Source organism: Oncorhynchus mykiss, chromosome 12 (genome assembly GCF_057628025.1).
Source record: "Oncorhynchus mykiss isolate SJ-2025 chromosome 12, ASM5762802v1, whole genome shotgun sequence".
NCBI lineage: Eukaryota > Metazoa > Chordata > Actinopteri > Salmoniformes > Salmonidae > Oncorhynchus > Oncorhynchus mykiss.
The window spans coordinates 4,253,746-4,273,733 of NC_143033.1; the positions used below are offsets into that span (position 1 = coordinate 4,253,746).

Below are 19,988 nucleotides of genomic sequence, written 5' to 3' on the forward strand. Positions count from 1 at the left end.
TGGTAACTCTAATGAACTTATCCTCTGCAGCAGAGGTAACTCTGGGTCTTCCTTTCCTGTGGAGGTCCTCATGAGAGCCAGTTTCATCATAGCGCTTGATGGTTTTTGCGACTGCACTTGAAGAAACTTTCAAAGTTCTTGAAATTTTCCAGATTGACTGAACTTCATTTCTTAAAGTAATGGACTGTCGTTTCTCTTTGCTTATTTTAACACTTCTTTGGTTACTACATGATTCCATACGTTATTTCATAGTGTTGATGTCTTCACTACTATTCTACAATGTAGAAAATAGTAAAAATGAAGAAAAACCCTTGAATGAGTAGGTGTGTCCAAACGCTCCCAAGACCCCATTTTTACAACAGGTGACCCCCACTTGGCGACCCCTAGTTTGGGAACCGCGGTCTTACGAGGTGGTGTTGACTGGGAGGGCCTGTGATACAATAGACAGCCAAGTGGTCAATTGCATTTTGTTCTAAAGAGAGAACAAAGCTCTTTGATAATGCACTTTTACAACCAAAATGACTACTCCTTGTATCTGCTTGGCTGGGTAATTAACATTTTTTTTTTTTTTTTTTTTTTTACACCTTTATTTAACTAGGCAAGTCAGTTAAGAACAAATTCTTATTTTCAATGAAGGCCTAGGAACAGTGGGTTAACTGCCTGTTCAGGGGCAGAACGACAGATTTGTACCTTGTCAGCTCGGGGGTTTGAACTTGCAACCTTCCGGTTACTAGTCCAACGCTCTAACCACTAGGCTACCCTGCCGCCCCAACATAACACACATTACTGTTGATGATGAAGCTGTCTGTGTCATCAGGGCAGTAACTAGGGTCAAGACAAGTCTAAGTCATCACTAGTTACCACAGCCACAACGTTTTTAAAAAAACACACAAAAAAAAAAAAACAGGCCTATTTCTACCATTTTACTTAAGTGAGTTTGGCCTTTACCTGTTTGTTAGATCCATGAACACTGTCTCCATTTATTTCTTGCGCAAGAACTACGAGCCAAATGTCAGAGAAATTGTGGACTAATATGCAGTGTATTGACAGCTATTCTGTCATATGCTTTCTTTTCTTTTGCTCAAGATAATGGAGATGACGCCAGGGCAGTAACTAACTACTTTACAACATGCTAGCTCATAGCTATGTGAACGTATGTGTACTGACTGTTATTAACTACTGATAATTGCATGAGAACTGCATCTGTGTATGTGCCAGTGTTGTTGCGTCCCCTGGGACAGTCCATTCTCGTTTTAATGTTGACACAACACCAGAGTCGGTCTTTGACTGGTCCTGCCATGCAAACAAAGAGTTTATAACACCTAACAGACAGGGGTATAACATATCGAGATTCATTTTCTAATTTGTTAAATACTTTTATGGTGCCTATTGCTTTTGTTGTTTTCACATTTACTGATAATTGCAAAATAATATTTAAAATCTAATTGAAAAGGAGTTTGTTCTCTGCCCACTTCATTTTATGGATAAAAAAACACTAGCATTGCTAGCATGCCAATGTTAGTTAGCTAGCTAATGACAATACACCATAGTCTCACGGGTCTTTAAAATCAAGCAAATGGTACTGAACATGGCAAAAAAATCATGTTTTGACATTGTAGTTGCTTGTCTTTTGCTTAGTGACATTGCTAATATTATATTTTTGTCTTTTAACGTTTTTTTAATCGCTTTGTATCTAATCTGGTTTCGGCATGAGAAAATTAGCAAAGTCCCAAATTCCTGCGAGAAACTGAGAGAATTTGCACACTCACTGATACGGAGCCTCAGAATTAAAAGATTCGGTCAAGAAACTGATGTTAAGTGCCTTACCCAAAAGTTACCCAAAATGTCAATTTAATCTATTATAAATTCAGGCTTTAACACATTAAAATGTGGAAAAAGTCAATTGTGAAGGCTCTGTCTAAAGAGGTGAATTAGACGAGACCGATAGATACAGATATATTTCAACTTCAAATTAATGGATTAGGCCATTTCAGCCACAACCGTTGCTGACAGGTGTATAAAACTGAGCACACTGCCATGCAATCTCCATAGACAAACAGTTACCTTACTGAAGAGCTCAGTGACTGTTAACGTGGCACAGTCATAGGATGCCATCTTTCCAACAAGTTAGTTCGGCAAATTTCTGCCCTCCCTGAGCTGCTCCCGTCAAATGCAAGTGCTGTTATTGTGAAGTGGAAACGTCTAGGACCAAAAACGGCTCAGCCGCGAAGTGGTAGGCCACACAAGCTCACAGAACGGGATCGCAGAGTGTTGAAGAGCGTAAACATCGTCTGTCCTCGGTTGCAACACTCACTACCGAGTTCCAAACTGCCTCTGGAAGTAACCTTTGCACAAGAACTGTTTGTCGGGTTTCCATGACGGCGCAGCCGCACACAAGCCTAAGATCACCATGCGCAATGCCAAGGCTGGAGTGATGTAAAGCTCACCGCCATTGGACTCTGGAGCATGGAAACACATTCTCTGGAGTGATGAATCACATTTCACCATCTGGCAGTCTGACGGACAAATCTGGGTTTGGCGGATGCCAGGAGAATACTAACTGCCCGAATGCCAACTGTAAAGTTTGGTGGAGGGGGAATAATGGTCTGAGGCTGTTTTTATGGTTTACAATATTTTTCGTCTCTTTCAGTCTAGGACTAGGGTTTGGCCTAGGCCCCAGTTGAGGGAAATCTTAACGCTACAGCATAGCGTACATTCTGTATTTCCAGCTTTGTGGCAACAGTTTGAGGAAGGCCCTTTCCTGTTTCAGCATGACAATGCCCCATTGCACAAAGCGAGGTCCATACAGAAATGGTTTGTCAAGATCGGTGTGGAAGAACTTGACTGGCTAACACAGAGCCCTGAACTCAACCCCATCGAACACCTTTGGATAAATTTGAACTGACTGCGAGCCAGGCCTAATCGCCGACCTCACTAATGCTCGTGGCTGAATGGAGACCCCACAGAATTGTTTTCATTTAACATTTATTTAAACTTTATTTAACTAGTTAAGAACAAACTCTTATTCACCGTAACGGCCTACCCCGGCCAAACCCGGATGGGCTAATTGTGCGCCGCCCTATGGGACTCCCAATCACGGTCGGATGTGATACAGCCTGGATTCGAACCAGGGACTGTATTGACGCCTCTTGCACTGAGAAGCGGTGCCATAAACCGCTGAGCCACTCGGGAGCAAAGTTCCAACATCTAGTGGAAAAACTTCCCAGAAGAGTTGGAGGCTGTTATAGCAGCAAAGGGGAGGACCAACTCCTTATTTATGCCCATGATTTTGGAATGAGATGTTCGACAGAGCAGGTGTCCACATACTATTGGTCACGTAGTGTATATAGGAGGTGAATTAGAGGAGGAGACAGATGTGGGGACAAATAGACTGGAAGGTCACAGGGCGGGGTTTTTCAACCCATGCCCAGGGGTCCAATGCGCGGTCCGGCACTGCGACTGGGCCCGACTGACTCATGGATAGAAATGATTAATCAATAATGTTTACCTGTCCGTCTCGGCCGATCTTTACAGGCTTGTGTTCGTTCCACGAGTTGGAGAGGTGAGCCGTTTTAGTGAACGGCAACTCCCGTCTGAAAACAAAATGGTTTAGAGCAGAAGTTTTAAAAACAGGTCTGGGACGACAAAACACCAAGGGGCGGTTAAAAGCTCTTTAGGGGCGGCAGGGTAGCCTAGTGGTTAGAGCGTTGGACTAGTAACCGGAAGGTTGCAAGTTCAAACCCCCGAGCTGACAAGGTACAAATCTGTCATTCTGCTCCTGAACAGGCAGTTAACCCACTGTTCCTAGTCCGTCATTGAAAATAAGAATTTGTTCTTAACTAGCCTAGTTAAATAAAGGTAAAATTATATGGAGATTATCCATAGAGTTCTTTCAGTCTAGGACTAGGAAAATCTCCCGTAATTAATTTTGTCTGAAGTTACATTTGAATTATAGCTACCACATTATAAAAAGGCATGGTTTAGGCCTTACCGGCAGATCCAGTCAATCTTGAACACCCCACCCAGCATCTTGGCGTTCATCCCAGCAGGCAGGACCCAGTGGATGGGAGACCCTCCATGATGAGACTCCGAGGACAGCCTGGCAAAACCTGCACGCACAGGAGGACAGACCATATTCAGTACACTACACACAGGAGGACAGACCATATTCAGTACACTACGCACAGGAGGACAGACCATATTCAGTACACTACACACAGGAGGACAGACCATATTCAGTACACTACACACAGGAGGACAGACCATATTCAGTACACTACACACAGGAGGACAGACCATATTCAGTACACTACACACAGGAGGACAGACCATATTCAGTACACTACGCACAGGAGGACAGACCATATTCAGTACACTACGCACAGGAGGACAGACCATATTCAGTACACTACACACAGGAGGACAGACCATATTCAGTACACTACACACAGGAGGACAGACCATATTCAGTACACTACACACAGGAGGACAGACCATATTCAGTACACTACGCACAGGAGGACAGACCATATTCAGTACACTACACACAGGAGGACAGACCATATTCAGTACACTACACACAGGATGACAGACCATATTCAGTACACTACACACAGGAGGACAGACCATATTCAGTACACTACACACAGGATGACAGACCATATTCAGTACACTACACACAGGAGGACAGACCATATTCAGTACACTACACACAGGAGGACAGACCATATTCAGTACACTACGCACAGGATGACAGACCATATTCAGTACACTACACACAGGAGGACAGACCATATTCAGTACACTACACACAGGAGGACAGACCATATTCAGTACACTACGCACAGGAGGACAGACCATATTCAGTACACTACACACAGGAGGACAGACCATATTCAGTACACTACACACAGGAGGACAGACCATATTCAGTACACTACACACAGGATGACAGACCATATTCAGTACACTACACACAGGAGGACAGACCATATTCAGTACACTACACACAGGATGACAGACCATATTCAGTACACTACACACAGGAGGACAGACCATATTCAGTACACTACACACAGGAGGACAGACCATATTCAGTACACTACGCACAGGAGGACAGACCATATTCAGTACACTACACACAGGAGGACAGACCATATTCAGTACACTACACACAGGATGGCAGACCATATTCAGTACACTACACACAGGAGGACAGACCATATTCAGTACACTACACACAGGATGACAGACCATATTCAGTACACTACACACAGGAGGACAGACCATATTCAGTACACTACACACAGGAGGACAGACCATATTCAGTACACTACACACAGGAGGACAGACCATATTCAGTACACTACACACAGGATGACAGACCATATTCAGTACACTACACACAGGAGGACAGACCATATTCAGTACACTACACACAGGAGGACAGACCATATTCAGTACACTACGCACAGGAGGACAGACCATATTCAGTACACTACACACAGGAGGACAGACCATATTCAGTACACTACACACAGGAGGACAGACCATATTCAGTACACTACACACAGGAGGACAGACCATATTCAGTACACTACGCCCATGATCACTCTGGATGAACTGCAGAGATCTACAGCTGAGGTGGGAGACTCTGTCCATAGGACAACAATCAGTCGTATATTGCACAAATCTGGCCTTTATGGAAGAGTGGCAAGAAGAAAGCCATTTCTTAAAGATATCCATAAAAAGTGTTGTTTAAAGTTTGCCACAAGCCACCTGGGAGACACACCAAACATGTGGAAGAAGGTGCTCTGGTCAGATGAAACCAAAATTGAACTTTTTGGCAACAATGCAAAACGTTATGTTTGGCGTAAAAGCAACACAGCTGAACACACCATCCCCACTGTCAAACATGGTGGTGGCAGCATCATGGTTTGGGCCTGCTTTTCTTCAGCAGGGACAGGGAAGATGGTTAAAATTGATGGGAAGATGGATGGAGCCAAATACAGGACCATTCTGGAAGAAAACCTGATGGAGTCTGCAAAAGACCTGAGACTGGGACGGAGATTTGTCTTCCAACAAGACAATGATCCAAAACATAAAGCAAAATCTACAATGGAATGGTTTAAAAACAAACATATCCAGGTGTTAGAATGGCCAAGTCAAAGTCCAGACCTGAATCCAATCGAGAATCTGTGGAAAGAACTGAAAACTGCTGTTCACAAATGCTCTCCATCCAACCTCACTGAGCTCGAGCTGTTTTGCAAGGAGGAATGGGAAAGAATGTCAGTCTCTCGATGTGCAAAACTGATAGAGACATACCACAAGCGACTTACAGCTGTAATCGCAGCAAAAGGTGGCGCTACAAAGTATTAACTTAAGGGGGCTGAATAATTTTGCACGCCCAATTTTTCAGTTTTTGATTTGTTAAAAAAGTTTGAAATATCCAATAAATGTCGTTCCACTTCATGATTGTGTCCCACTTGTTGTTGATTCTTCACAAAAAAATACAGTTTTATATCTTTATGTTTGAAGCCTGAAATGTGGCAAAAGGTCGCAAAGTTCAAGGGGGCCGAATACTTTCGCAAGGCACTGTACATGGGGAAAGCCAACTCCAGTCCTGGGGGAGCCTCAACACTTCTGCTGGAGATGAATGAAACACATACATGGGGAAAGCCAACTCCAGTCCTGGGGGAGCCTCAACACTTCTGCTGGAGCTGGAGGAATGAAACGTGTACATACATATTAACCATATGAACTTCACCTTGGAACTTGCCACTCTCCTTGACTGAGAAGACCAGGATGACACTGCGATCGGAGCGGAAGGCAGCGTTCAGCTTCTTCTCATTAACAGGCAAAGTGGACCACACACCCTGGAAATAACAAAGTCAACATCCAACCGTTTTGCTTGTATTCAACATGGTGAAACATTTTCATACCAACTTTTATTTCGGTACATTTTCTGCAGTTCAAAAGGCATTTGACAGTGTTTTGTACAGTCTTCCTAAGAGACTATGGTTACGTCCGCGACGCCACCCGACCTCCCCCGAAGCCACCCGACCTCCCCCGAAGCCACCCGACCTCCCCCGAAGCCACCCGACCTCCCCCGAAGCCACCCGACCTCCCCCGAAGCCACCCGACCTCCCCGAAGCCACCGTATTCACTATATGATGCACTACTTTTAACCATGGCAATACCGTCGGTCACAAGCAGTGCACTACGTAGGGAGTAGGGTGCCATTTGGTACATAGCTTCTGAGTTAAAGGGATACTGTGAAATCCTGGCATACAAGGCCCCTGTTCTACTTATAGCATTCTATAGTGCACGCACAGACATACAAAGTCCGTAGTAGTTTCACGTGCCAATGCTAACTAGCGCTAGCGCAACGACGAAGTCTATAGATACGGTAACATTGCTAACTTCTTTTATACTGCACACAGAGACATGAAAATGGTATCCGACTCTGGGGAAGTAGAACACTGGTATATGTGTGCTAGAATTTCCCAACATCCCTTTAAGATACCTTAGCCTTGGCCAGGGACACGTTCTCATGGTTGTTGCTCTTGATCATGAAGAAGCGGGCGTCTCGTATCACGTACTTCAGCTTGCTGTTCTGGTTCTTGCGGACAGCGCGGACAGACGATGACAGTTTCTCGTGCGTTTTCTCAGAACCTGGAGAACACCACGCAGTTTTCAAATACGTGCAAATAACTTATTCATAGCACATGGCATGGCTGCAACAAAAACAACACTCAGAACAAGAGAAAGATCGATACATTGATTCTTCAGCAATGAAAAGACACAAAATGGGCAGTGTGCTTTAAGGATATAACAACTAACAGATAAGCATCGGTCCCCGATTCAAATGTTTAAGGCGCTAGTGCATCAGTCCGCGGGAGCCCAGACCGATCCAAAAGGGTGCATCGCTAATAAAACCGATTCCAATGTTATGAATCGCCAGTTGACTAATGATCTTCAGCCTTATTCCTCTCATCTGTTGTGACTGAATTGATGAGTCTCCCTCAGCCTTATCAAACTTGTCTGCGTGTAACGGAGTCTCCCTCAGCCTTATCAAACTTGTCTGCGTGTAACGGAGTCTCCCTCAGCCTTATCAAACTTGTCTGCATGTAACAGAGTCTCCCTCAGCCTTATCAAACTTGTCTGCATGTAACAGAGTCTCCCTCAGCCTTATCAAACTAGTCTTCGTGTAACAGAGTCTCCCTCAGCCTTATCAAACTTGTCTGCATGTAACAGAGTCTCCCTCAGCCTTATCAAACTTGTCTGCATGTAACAGTCTCCCTCAGCCTTATCAAACTTGTCTGCATGTAACAGAGTCTCCCTCAGCCTTATCAAACTAGTCTTCGTGTAACAGAGTCTCCCTCAGCCTTATCAAACTAGTCTGCGTGTAACGGAGTCTCCCTCAGCCTTATCAAACTTGTCTGCGTGTAACGGAGTCTCCCTCGGCCTTATCAAACTTGTCTGCGTGTAACGGAGTCTCCCTCAGCCTTATCAAACTTGTCTGCATGTAACGGAGTCTGACACGGACCTATAAGTCAGATAACTGTCCTACCAGTGCGGGAGGCTAACGAGAGGTAGACCTACCATATTCCCTGTTCTAATATCAGTAGGTTACATCTGCATGGGAAATGATAGGCGTTATTCATTGAGGGACAACCAGTGTAATTTGCTGGAAATGTAAGAGGTTTTTAAACAGGCAGAGTGGTGTAGGTTACCGGAGTGGACAACTCACATCTAACTGCTGACCGGGGCTTTCCGTTAACAGGTTCACCATACTAAATATGTTTTTGGGGAGTTCTGGTATAAACAGTCAGTGCATTGGGTCATTTTTAAATCCGAAGTGTAAAAGGTGTAATTTCAGAATTTTCATAAAGCCTAAGAGAGTGTCCCAATAATCTCTTCTTCCTGAATTGTACACTTGTTCACTACTTCCCACAAATGTATCAACCATTGAATTGGTGTAAGCAAATAGACTAGAGGGGAGTTCCCACCATTTTCTTATTCCAGTCATTTCCTTCTTAATCCATGAAGGGAAGTGAACAAGTGCACACTTGGGAAGAGGGACATAAATTGGGACATAGCCCACGTGAATGTTGAGCAGGTGTGTTTTACCTGAAGCCTCAGAGGCAGAGCCGGAGAGAACAGACTCGCCCTCAGAGAAGGACACAGACTCAGACCGGGAGTCGCTGACTTCACTGCGAATGTCGTAATCATTTGGAGCATTCTTGGCTCTCTGATCCACTTCCTGCACCTCATACTCTTCCTCCTCGCCCTCCTCTTCATCTTCCTCTCCCTCCTCCTCCATGTTGGATTGGTGTCCCTCGGAGGACTCGGCCGTGCTGCCCGTCTCCTGGTCTGATGCCCCCTCTTCTTCTGCTGCTTCCTTAGAGGGGCTGACCCTGCCCTCCTCGCTGGGAGGACTCAGCTTCTAGACAACAAAACAGATGGACATCAGTAACCTAACCCTCAGTCTCTACAGAGGAAGGACATCAGTAACCTAACCCTCAGTCTCTACAGAACACAGAGGGACATCAGTAACCTGACCCTCAGTCTCTACAGAACAGATGGACATCAGTAACCTGACCCTCAGTCTCTACAGAACAGATGGACATCAGTAACCTAACCCTCAGTCTCTACAGAACACAGATGGACATCAGTAACCTAACCCTCAGTCTCTACAGAACAGATGGATATCAGTAACCTGACCCTCAGTCTCTACAGAACAGATGGACATCAGTAACCTAACCCTCAGTCTCTACAGAACAGATGGACATCAGTAACCTAACCCTCAGTCTCTACAGAACACAGAGGGACATCAGTAACCTGACCCTCAGTCTCTACAGAACAGATGGACATCAGTAACCTAACCCTCAGTCTCTACAGAACACAGATGGACATCAGTAACCTAACCCTCAGTCTCTACAGAACACAGAGGGACATCAGTAACCACTGGGAGTCTGTCCCCGGGGAACCACTGGGAGTCTGTCCCCGGGGAACCACTGGGAGTCTGTCCCCGGGGAACCACTGGGAGTCTGTCCCCGGGGAACCACTGGGAGTCTGTCCCCGGGGAACCACTGGGAGTCTGTCCCCGGGGAACCACTGGGAGTCTGTCCCCGGGGAACCACTGGGAGTCTGTCCCGGGGGAACCACTGGGAGTCTGTCCCGGGGGAACCACTGGGAGTCTGTCCCGGGGGAACCACTGGGAGTCTGTCCCGGGGGAACCACTGGGAGTCTGTCCCGGGGGAACCACTGGGAGTCTGTCCCGGGGGAACCACTGGGAGTCTGTCCCGGGGGAACCACTGGGAGTCTGTCCCGGGGGAACCACTGGGAGTCTGTCCCGGGGGAACCACTGGGAGTCTGTCCCGGGGGAACCACTGGGAGTCTGTCCCGGGGGAACCACTGGGAGTCTGTCCCGGGGGAACCACTGGGAGTCTGTCCCGGGGGAACCACTGGGAGTCTGTCCCGGGGGAACCACTGGGAGTCTGTCCCGGGGGAACCACTGGGAGTCTGTCCCGGGGGAACCACTGGGAGTCTGTCCCGGGGGAACCACTGGGAGTCTGTCCCGGGGGAACCACTGGGAGTCTGTCCCGGGGGAACCACTGGGAGTCTGTCCCGGGGGAACCACTGGGAGTCTGTCCCGGGGGAACCACTGGGAGTCTGTCCCGGGGGAACCACTGGGAGTCTGTCCCGGGGGAACCACTGGGAGTCTGTCCCGGGGGAACCACTGGGAGTCTGTCCCGGGGGAACCACTGGGAGTCTGTCCCGGGGGAACCACTGGGAGTCTGTCCCGGGGGAACCACTGGGAGTCTGTCCCGGGGGAACCACTGGGAGTCTGTCCCGGGGGAACCACTGGGAGTCTGTCCCGGGGGAACCACTGGGAGTCTGTCCCGGGGGAACCACTGGGAGTCTGTCCCGGGGGAACCACTGGGAGTCTGTCCCGGGGGAACCACTGGGAGTCTGTCCCGGGGGAACCACTGGGAGTCTGTCCCGGGGGAACCACTGGGAGTCTGTCCCGGGGGAACCACTGGGAGTCTGTCCCGGGGGAACCACTGGGAGTCTGTCCCGGGGGAACCACTGGGAGTCTGTCCCGGGGGAACCACTGGGAGTCTGTCCCGGGGGAACCACTGGGAGTCTGTCCCGGGGAACCACTGGGAGTCTGTCCCGGGGAACCACTGGGAGTCTGTCCCGGGGAACCACTGGGAGTCTGTCCCGGGGAACCACTGGGAGGCTGGGCTGAGTTGTTATCTCCTCTCTCATACTGACTCTAGTCTGTCCTGAGGAACCACTGGGAGTCTGGACTGTATCATATTAGCGCCACTCATGTTATAAAGTTAAACACATTTGAATAACGCAACACGGCATGTAGAAATGTTGAATCTGTTAAATTACTGTTCGCAAAACAATGTTAATTACAGACTAAAACACTTTGAAATGTGAGAAGATACCGGTAGTGTCCAACTTTCTTATAGGCCTAAAATATGTGACAATGTTACATACAAGGACATACCATTTCAAATGATTAATTTAATAAAAACTAACTTTTCAATTTAGCCTTTTGTTTTTATGAGGTGCACCCCATAAAAAAACAACTGGCAGCTGACTGGTAGCCTGTTGGTTATGTTGGCCAATCAAAGCGGCTCAATGTGTAGCAAGTGGAGTGAGAGTTCACTAATGCAAGATGGAGTAAAATTACAGAATTTAAAGCTAGCGAAATAACATGTACATTAGAGTGTCTAGTTTGAGAAACAGACGTCTCACAAGTCCTCAACTGGCAGCTTCATTAAATAGTATCCGCAAAACACCAGTCTCAACATCAACAGTGAAGAGGCGACTCTGGGATGCTGAACTTCTAGGCAGAGTTCCTCTGTCCAGTATCAACATCAACAGTGAAGAGGTGACTCCGGGATGCTGGCCTTCTAGGCAGAGTTCCTCTGACCAGTCTCAACATCAACAGTGAAGAGGCGACTCTGGGATGCTGGCCTTCTAGGCAGAGTTCCTCTGACCAGTCTCAACATCAACAGTGAAGAGGCGACTCTGGGATGCTGGCCTTCTAGGCAGAGTTCATCTGTCCAGTGTCTGTGTTCTTTTGCTCATCTTAATCGTTTATTTTTATTGTCCAGTCTGAGATATGGCTTTTCCTTTGCAACTCTGCCTAGAAGGCCAGCATCCCAGAGTCGCCTCTTCACTGTTGACATGGAGACTGGACAGAGGAACTCTGCCTAGAAGGCCAGCATCCCAGAGTTGCCTCTTCACTGTTGACATGGAGACTGGACAGAGGAACTCTGCCTAGAAGGCCAGCATCCCAGAGTTGCCTCTTCACTGTTGACATGGAGACTGGACAGAGGAACTCTGCCTAGAAGGCCAGCATCCCAGAGTCGCCTCTTCACTGTAGATAGAAGCTACAGAATTGTATTTTTGTTGAGTTTGGACAAGCGAATGTGATCGAGAGGCATTGAGTGAGTGAACAAAGTTTACGCACATGCAGTACTGGCTCTGAGTGTCTCCTACACGCTGCGTCTGTGTCGAGTCTGGAGTTGCTAGGTCAACGGTAGCAGGGTAGCCTAGTGGTTAGAGCGTTGGACTAGTAACCAGAAGTTTGCAAGTTCAAACCCCCGAGCTGGGTGTCGTTCTGCCCCTGAACAAGGCAGTTAACCCACTGTTCCTAGGCCGTCATTGAAAATAAGAATTTGTTCTTAACTGACTTGCGTAGGTAAATAAAGGTTAAATACATTTTAAAAAATAAAAACGGAGAGGAGTAAAAGTATTAATTCAGCCATTTACTTTGGTACCAAGTTCAACTAGGGGTCGTGTTAACAATTCCGTTTTTTTTCAAGCAGGGAAAAAAAAATGAAGAAATATCTTCCTGTGTGTTGTAAACGTACATCTAAAAAAAAGGCGTATTTTTGTCATTTCTGCATCAGACTCATTTTTTTGTGCTTCAGTTGCACTTGAGAATTCACCAGAAGGCATTCTATCAGCCGACAGCGCTCTGCGGATCTACTTCTCTCTGCTACTTGTCCGGGTGTAGCCAGCCTACTTGTCCGGGTGTAGCCAGCCTACTTGTCCGGGTGTAGCCAGCCTACTTGTCCGGGTGTAGCCAGCCTACTTGTCCGGGTGTAGCCAGCCTACTTGTCCGGGTGTAGCCAGCCTACTTGTCCGGGTGTAGCCAGCCTACTTGTCCGGGTGTAGCCAGCCTACTTGTCCGGGTGTAGCCAGCCTACTTGTCCGGGTGTAGCCAGCCTACTTGTCCGGGTGTAGCCAGCCTACTTGTCCGGGTGTAGCCAGCCTACTTGTCCGGGTGTAGCCAGCCTACTTGTCCCCAGTAAAATGCCAGATTAACTTTAAGCAAAACATAAGGACATGTAGCGGACTCCATTCTTTCTGTGATAGGTCTAAACAGTATCAGTATGATGGCCATGCATCTTGCCTTTTCATTGTAAGCTCATATACTTGTGGCTCCCGGCCAAATAACGTTGAACTTCCGTTGTCACCGGATAAAAATGAAGCCATTTACTATTTGATTTTGGGACAGAAACCATGTGTGGCTTGGATTAAGTTATATACTATGCGCTGTTCAATGGCTACCCTGGAAGGTTTTCACTTGTGGACAGCAGGTGAGTGCCAATATCTACCAGGTAGAAACGATTCATGCCCACCAGGACCAGAATTGAACAGCCCTGCAGCTATGCTAAAGTAATCCCCCCCCTCCCCCCCCATAATCCTTGGTAAAGCAGCTCCTACCTCGGTGGTGAGCTCAGGCATGATCCTGTGTCTGTCTGGCTCTCTCCTGCGGCCAAGGGGCTTGTCAGGGTGGGCTGCTTTGGGAGGCTCCCCTCTCTGCGCCCCACCATCTCTTATAGGATGGGTCTTCCTGCGGCCAAGGGGCTTGTCAGGGTGGGCTGCTTTGGGAGGCTCCCCTCTCTGCGCCCCACCATCTCTTATAGGATGGGTCTTCCTGTCCTCATAGTAACTATCAGTATCGTACTCGGAGGGGTGCCGTCCCCTCCTGGAGTTGACTGGCTTTTTACCGCTGGCCCCAGCCGAGGGGGCTGATCTCTTAGTAGCCTGTCTGGCGGTGGTGTGAGCCGTGGGTCGCAGACGCTTCAGCACGTGGTTATCCCCTCGGTTGTTCTTCCTCTTAGACCCTGGAGGGCGGGAAAAGTCATTCATCTTCAAATATTAAAAAGGTCAATATCTAACCTGGTCTGTTTAGTGCTCTTGGGTCTATTTGGGATTCGATACTGAATTCAATAGAAGCTAAAAGTAGTAAGAAGCATCAGGGTTTAATTTTTATTTTATTTTACGTGTGCACCCTTATTCAACCATCCGTTTGCGCTCTTGCCAGCGCCATTACAAACCGGAATGATTACTATGAGTGGATTTAGCATTGACGGCACAAACAGACTCGGGCTAACCAATATAGGCTTTTTAAATCTGCCAATTCTCAGAACTGTGTGGTTAAAAAAAAAAAGTACCTTTTTTCTGGTTGACGTGCTGTTCACTCTCAGGGTTATAGAGCTCGTCATCCTGGTCAGGGGCCTCGGTGAGGATGTCATCCAGCACGTTGAGCTCTCCGTCTGGGACGACAGATTCAACCACACTGTGTTTAATAGAAAATCTACTACATTTGATCAAGGCCCATAGAGCTCTGGTCAGAACTAGTGCCCTATGTAGAGCAGGGCTGCCCAATCCAGGTCCTGTAGGGCCTAAACACTTCTGGTTTTCATCCTCGCTTTCTAAAACCAGGGACTAATTCAGACCGGGGGCACCAGGTGAGTGCAATTAACTACTAGTAGAAAGAAAGAAAAAAACAGGAGGACCTGGATTGGGCAGCACAGATTACGAGAACAGGATGCTACTTGGGACGTAGCATTAGTGGTTTATAATTAGTAGTATTAGTGGTTTATAATTAGTAGTATTAGTGGTTTATAATTAGTAGTATTAGTGGTTTATAATTAGTAGTATTAGTGGTTTATAATTAGTAGTTTATAATTAGTAGTATTAGTGGTTTATAATTAGTAGTATTAGTGGTTTATAATTAGTAGTTTATAATTAGTAGTATTAGTGGTTTATAATTAGTAGCATTAGTGGTTTATAATTAGTAGTATTAATGTGTGCACAACAGAGTTAAGCACCTATGGCCTAGTGAGCTGATGTTTGGACTGGCCTTCTTGCCTGCGTACAGGGCTAATCAATGGTTTTTAGATATTATTATCATCATCATCAAACTAGTTAGTGCCACAGGAGACAAGTCATCCAAGCCTCTGGTCTCAGCTAGAGCTAGGGGGTGCACAACTCAGAACAATCGAGTTGCACAGTTCTGCTTGATCTCATTTAGCTAGCTAATGAGACGCGATTGGTTCTGTTAACCATCTCTGTAGCTTAGTTAGTTAGCTAATAGCTAGCTAACTGAATAGCTAGCTATGGCCAGAGGGTAAAAACCAAAAATATATATAACCAAATTGGGATGTACGATATATCGGTGAACATATCGTATCGGCCGATATTAGCTAAAAATACCAACATCACCGATGTCTAGGTTAACGCCCGATGTACAAAACCGATGCCAAAGCTGACGTGCAGACCTATATAACGAAGGTACATGACGTAATGACGCCACGTAAAATGTAGCGCTACACAGCATTCCTAACCTAGCCCACAATGTCTGCTGTGTGGATCAACCAGTCAACAAGTCCGGCAGTCATTTGAAAGAGTAAGAACATTTCAGCAAGATAACTCAAAAGGCGAAATCCATTAACGCCAAGAAAATGGAATTCATTGCCCTTGACCAATCAACCGTTCTCTGTCGAGGGTGATGTTGGCTTTCGCCGACTGGTCGCGGACCGGTACACACTACCAAGTGCGCTTTTTTCAGATGTTGCCCTACCGGAGTTACACAGTAATAGCGACACTGCTATTAGCTTCACGACATACATACATACTATGGAACTCCGTTTGGATCTTTGCATGTCAAAAAAGATACAGTAGCACTGTCAAAGCTGTACAAAAAAAAAATATCTGCAAACACCGATGTTTTTACAATACCGCGTTGTTCGACCGCAAACTTCTGGGGTAGCTAGCTTTAGCTTGGTACGTAGCTAGCTTTAGCTTGGTACGTAGCTAGCTTTAGCTTGGTATGTAGCTAGCTTTAGCTTGGTACGTAGCTAGCACCAATACAACCAGCCTGAAAACTGCAGTCCTTTTCATTATTCTTAGCAATGATTTAGGAATCCTTGTAAGATTTAGCTAGGTTGCCACTGGTTGTTTGACTATTGAAATTGAACTTCTGTTCATGAAAATAAATAGCTAGCCAGCTACTTAACCCTGTTGCCCAAAGTTAATGTTATAAGCAGCCAGCTAGCTTCATCTGGCTAGTGAGGCTCGACCGGACCGAGTTATGAAGCTAGCCACAATAAGAATTAGGCACAAGTGGAATTTGCGGTTTGCCTTCAAAATAAAATAATGTAATTGACAGTGATGAAAAATAATATATAGTAGAATTATGCCATACTTTTATTTTGAAGGCTAACTGCAAAGTCCACTTGTGGCTAATCCTTATTGTGGCTAGCTTCACAGATGAGTCCGACCACCATTAATCAAATAAGAACTGTCTTATAAACTAGGCAAGTCAGTTAAAGAACAAATTCTTATTTACAATGATGGCCCGGATGACGCTGGGCCAATTGTGCGCTGCCCTATGGGACTCCCAATCCCGACCGGATGTAATACAGCCTGCATTCGAACCAGGGGCTGTAGTGACGCCTCTTGAACTGAGATGCAGTGCCTTAGACCGCTGTGTCTATGTGTGTGTGTGTTAACTATTTAACTGTACTAGAATGTTTAAAAGGCTGCTAAAATGTTTAATATCGGTATCGTGTTTTTTTTGGCAAGGAAAATATTGGATATCGGTATCAGCTAAAACTGTGATATTGGTGCATCACTAATAACTAACCCAGACAGTTCATTTATGTTCTTTTCAATGTCTTCTCTGTGCACATTAACTTAAATAGCCCCTGCACTCTTTATAAAAACACTTTTGCTTTTAAACTTTAGCTAAGGGTCACGTTCACAAAACAGTTAACTGCGGCAGATTTGTACCTTGTCGGCTCGGGATTCGACCTTGCAACCTTTTGGTTACTAGTCCAACGATCTAACCACTAGGCTACCTGCCGTTGAATTGCGGCTCCACTGTCTTTGTAGTGACATTTTGCCTGTTTGATTGCCTTACAAAAATGTTAGTTATTTCCTGTGTATTGGATCATATTCCCAGTGACCTCGACATGGTTAAATGCAGTGGTTCACGCTTTCAGTTTTGCGCGAATGCTGCCATCTATCCATATGGATTCAAATTATTTGTATAAATTTTTACATTTAAAATGTAACCTTTATTTAACTAGACATGTCAGTGAAGAAATTGTTCTTATTTACAATGACGGCCTACACCGGCCAAATCCGGACGACCCTGGGCCAATTGGTAACGTTTTCCTCAAATTTGCTTTGTTAAAATCTCCAGCTACAATAAATGCAGCCTCATGCTGTCATTTCTAAACCTTAAACCCCGACCTGGTCTAGAAGGGTGAAATTGCGGCCTGCATTTCTAGGGCGTTCCTGCATGTGGGCAACAGTAGGAGCGGGGGCGTCAACAGTAGCTAGCTGGCTGTGCACCGGTAGACAGTGTCCTTCATCCCCACCTGTCTGGTACTGCTTTCTCGCAGTTATGTTAATGACAGCCAGGGCAGGTGGGAGCTTAGGACACAGTGTGCTAGCTTAGCCAGCTAGTCCGGTACACAGCAGGCAGGGGCGAGATCAAATCTGTGTCGACACTGTTAGCTAACAAGCATGCTAGCTAACATAGGGTGTTAACATAGGGTGTCCTTAACTAGCAAGCTAGCAACTAACACACAGTGTTGTGCTAGTGGGAGGCGGGGGTGACCGGCAGACAGTGTCCTTTGCCCCCGCCCGACAGGCAACGTTTTCCCATAGTTCTGTTGACAGGGGTGATGGGGGAGGGGGGGGGGGTTCATGCAGGAACCAATGGGGTACTTGAGGGGAGGAAGTTCACACATTTTAGTAATTTAGCGAACGCTCTCATCAAGAGCAATTTACAGTAGTGAGTGCATACATTTTCGCATTCGAACCAATGGGATAGTCGAGGGGGGTGTTAATGAAGGAACAAATGGGATAGTCGAGGGGGGTGTTAATGAAGGAACCAATGGGATAGTCGAGGGGGGTGTTAATGAAGGAACCAATGGGATAGTCGAGGGGGGTGTTAATGAAGGAACCAATGGGATAGTCGAGGGGGGTGTTAATGAAGGAACCAATGGGATAGGCGAGGGGGGTGTTAATGAAGGAACCCCAGAATTGCACATTGTTTGCCCTGGTCTGCTTGGCCAGCGTTCCCGGTAGTCTCGCACATCTGGTTTTTAGAAACTGTGGTGCTGTTTTCTTTGCTAATTAGCTATAACAGTAAGACTAGTATCTAGTAACCAAATGAGTATTATAACTCGTTAACTAGCTATCAAAACGTGGTAACGTTAACCTGGCTTTGTGTAAATGAATATTAGCATATTTAAATGAACTCACTGACTGGCCATTCCAAAAAGCCAGTTGGGAGAAACTCGCGTCGTTGACAAAACTTCATTAATTACTGACTTCATTGTCCCCATGGGGAAATGTTGTTGCAGTATCATGTACACGTTTAAAGTGGCGTTTAAATACAGAACAAAAATGGACAATACAACTTCTATAACAGTTACACACACACATATATGTTTTGTTTTAAAGACTAGCCTGCTGGCCTTACTGAGTTTATAGGAAGATTATCCCGAGGTATTTAGGAGGGATATCACACCTGGCACAAAGGATGGTTAGAAACACAGCCAGAGAGATGTATATAATGATGCTCATGTCTCCGTCCTAACAATGGGAGTCATCCTAGAGTCGGGAAGGCTAGGGGACAAGTTTAGGTCCAAAAAAATAAGCCCATAGAAAATCATAAACCCATAAACTACTGCGATTAACGTTACGTACCTTTCTCATCTCGTTTGTCGACCGCCATCTTCCGCCCCTTTCCCTGCTTTCCGCTAACCTTTAGAGGACTCGTTTTTACCTTCGCTCACGGGTGACCCGATAGCTAACTAAATACTTATTTAGCAAAAAAAATGTGTTAAATTGATGCCCCCCCTCCCCTTCAATGTTTACTAGAAGTGGGTCTCATCGTAGCTACTGAAATGGCGGATCCCTCCTTTATCTTCGTGTTCATTTCCGGTTGACTAGACCCCGTGTTGCGTATTGCTGCCTTTCGCAGGTCGGAGTGCAGATTGCACATTTCTAACAAAAAGGCATTTAAATTGCACCACGATCTAACCCTACACCCATCCCACTACTTTGGCCCTCTAGATGACACTACACCAGGCCGTTGGACTGGAAAGATGGAACCCCTTCTCTCAAAACTCCCTGTAGATCTCCTGAACTAATTTATTCCACCTTTATTTAACCAGGTAGGCTAGTTCTCATTTGCAACTGCGACCTTTTTTCAACTTGCACGCACCCTGTGAAGGTGAAATAAACACCTACCGCGCTCTGCGCGTGAATCCACACCTTTCTCTCCCTGAGTATTCATTACAATGTTGAAGTTGAAATGGTGCCCGAGGAGTGGAGGAAACGTTTTTGGCGACTTGCGGTAAAATTCTCTGTGGTTCTAAATCAAGTTGTTGTGAAGTCTGAAAATGTCAGAAACATTAACTTTCTTGACCCCTGCAGCCGGTCATGTAACTGTTTGTTATATGCAATATTTGATTTGTGGACTTCATCAGACAGATGTTGTTCCCTGGTTTTGTAATGAAACAAAGGTGTGGTTGAATTTATTTATTCTTATTGTCTCAGCCTTCATGCCTTTATATCACGTTGGCAAGGCATATGAACTCACAGGTTATAGAACAAACAACGCAATTATCACAACACATCGG

The 19,988-nt window shown here is 46.0% G+C and overlaps 1 protein-coding gene across 11 annotated transcripts in view; it reads right to left on the minus strand.

Moving 5' to 3' along the window:
- LOC110536768 (YTH domain-containing protein 1) overlaps positions 1–19,537 on the minus strand; it is a 40,250-nt gene extending 20,713 nt beyond the window's left edge. For 4 of the 11 annotated variants that reach the window (XR_016484859.1, XR_016484858.1, XR_016484855.1 and 1 more), the window contains exons 1-8: positions 19,051–19,306; positions 14,496–14,597; positions 13,762–14,165; positions 9,133–9,448; positions 7,526–7,674; positions 6,767–6,875; positions 3,992–4,109; positions 3,509–3,593 (exon numbers count right to left, since the gene is read on the minus strand). Coding sequence is in view for 4 of the 11 variants with exons in the window: in XM_036936753.2 (XP_036792648.2) it covers positions 3,509–3,593; positions 3,992–4,109; positions 6,767–6,875; positions 7,526–7,674; positions 9,133–9,448; positions 13,762–14,165; positions 14,496–14,597; positions 19,051–19,078 (1,311 nt within the window). In the remaining 7 variants the exon portion in view is untranslated. Of the gene's footprint in view, positions 1–3,508; positions 3,594–3,991; positions 4,110–6,766; positions 6,876–7,525; positions 7,675–9,132; positions 9,449–13,761; positions 14,166–14,495; positions 14,598–19,050 lie in introns of all 11 variants that reach the window. The other 7 variants (XR_016484860.1, XR_016484856.1, XM_090191556.1 and 4 more) reach the window with 4 other exon arrangements.
- Between the last annotated feature and the right edge of the window lie 451 nt (positions 19,538–19,988).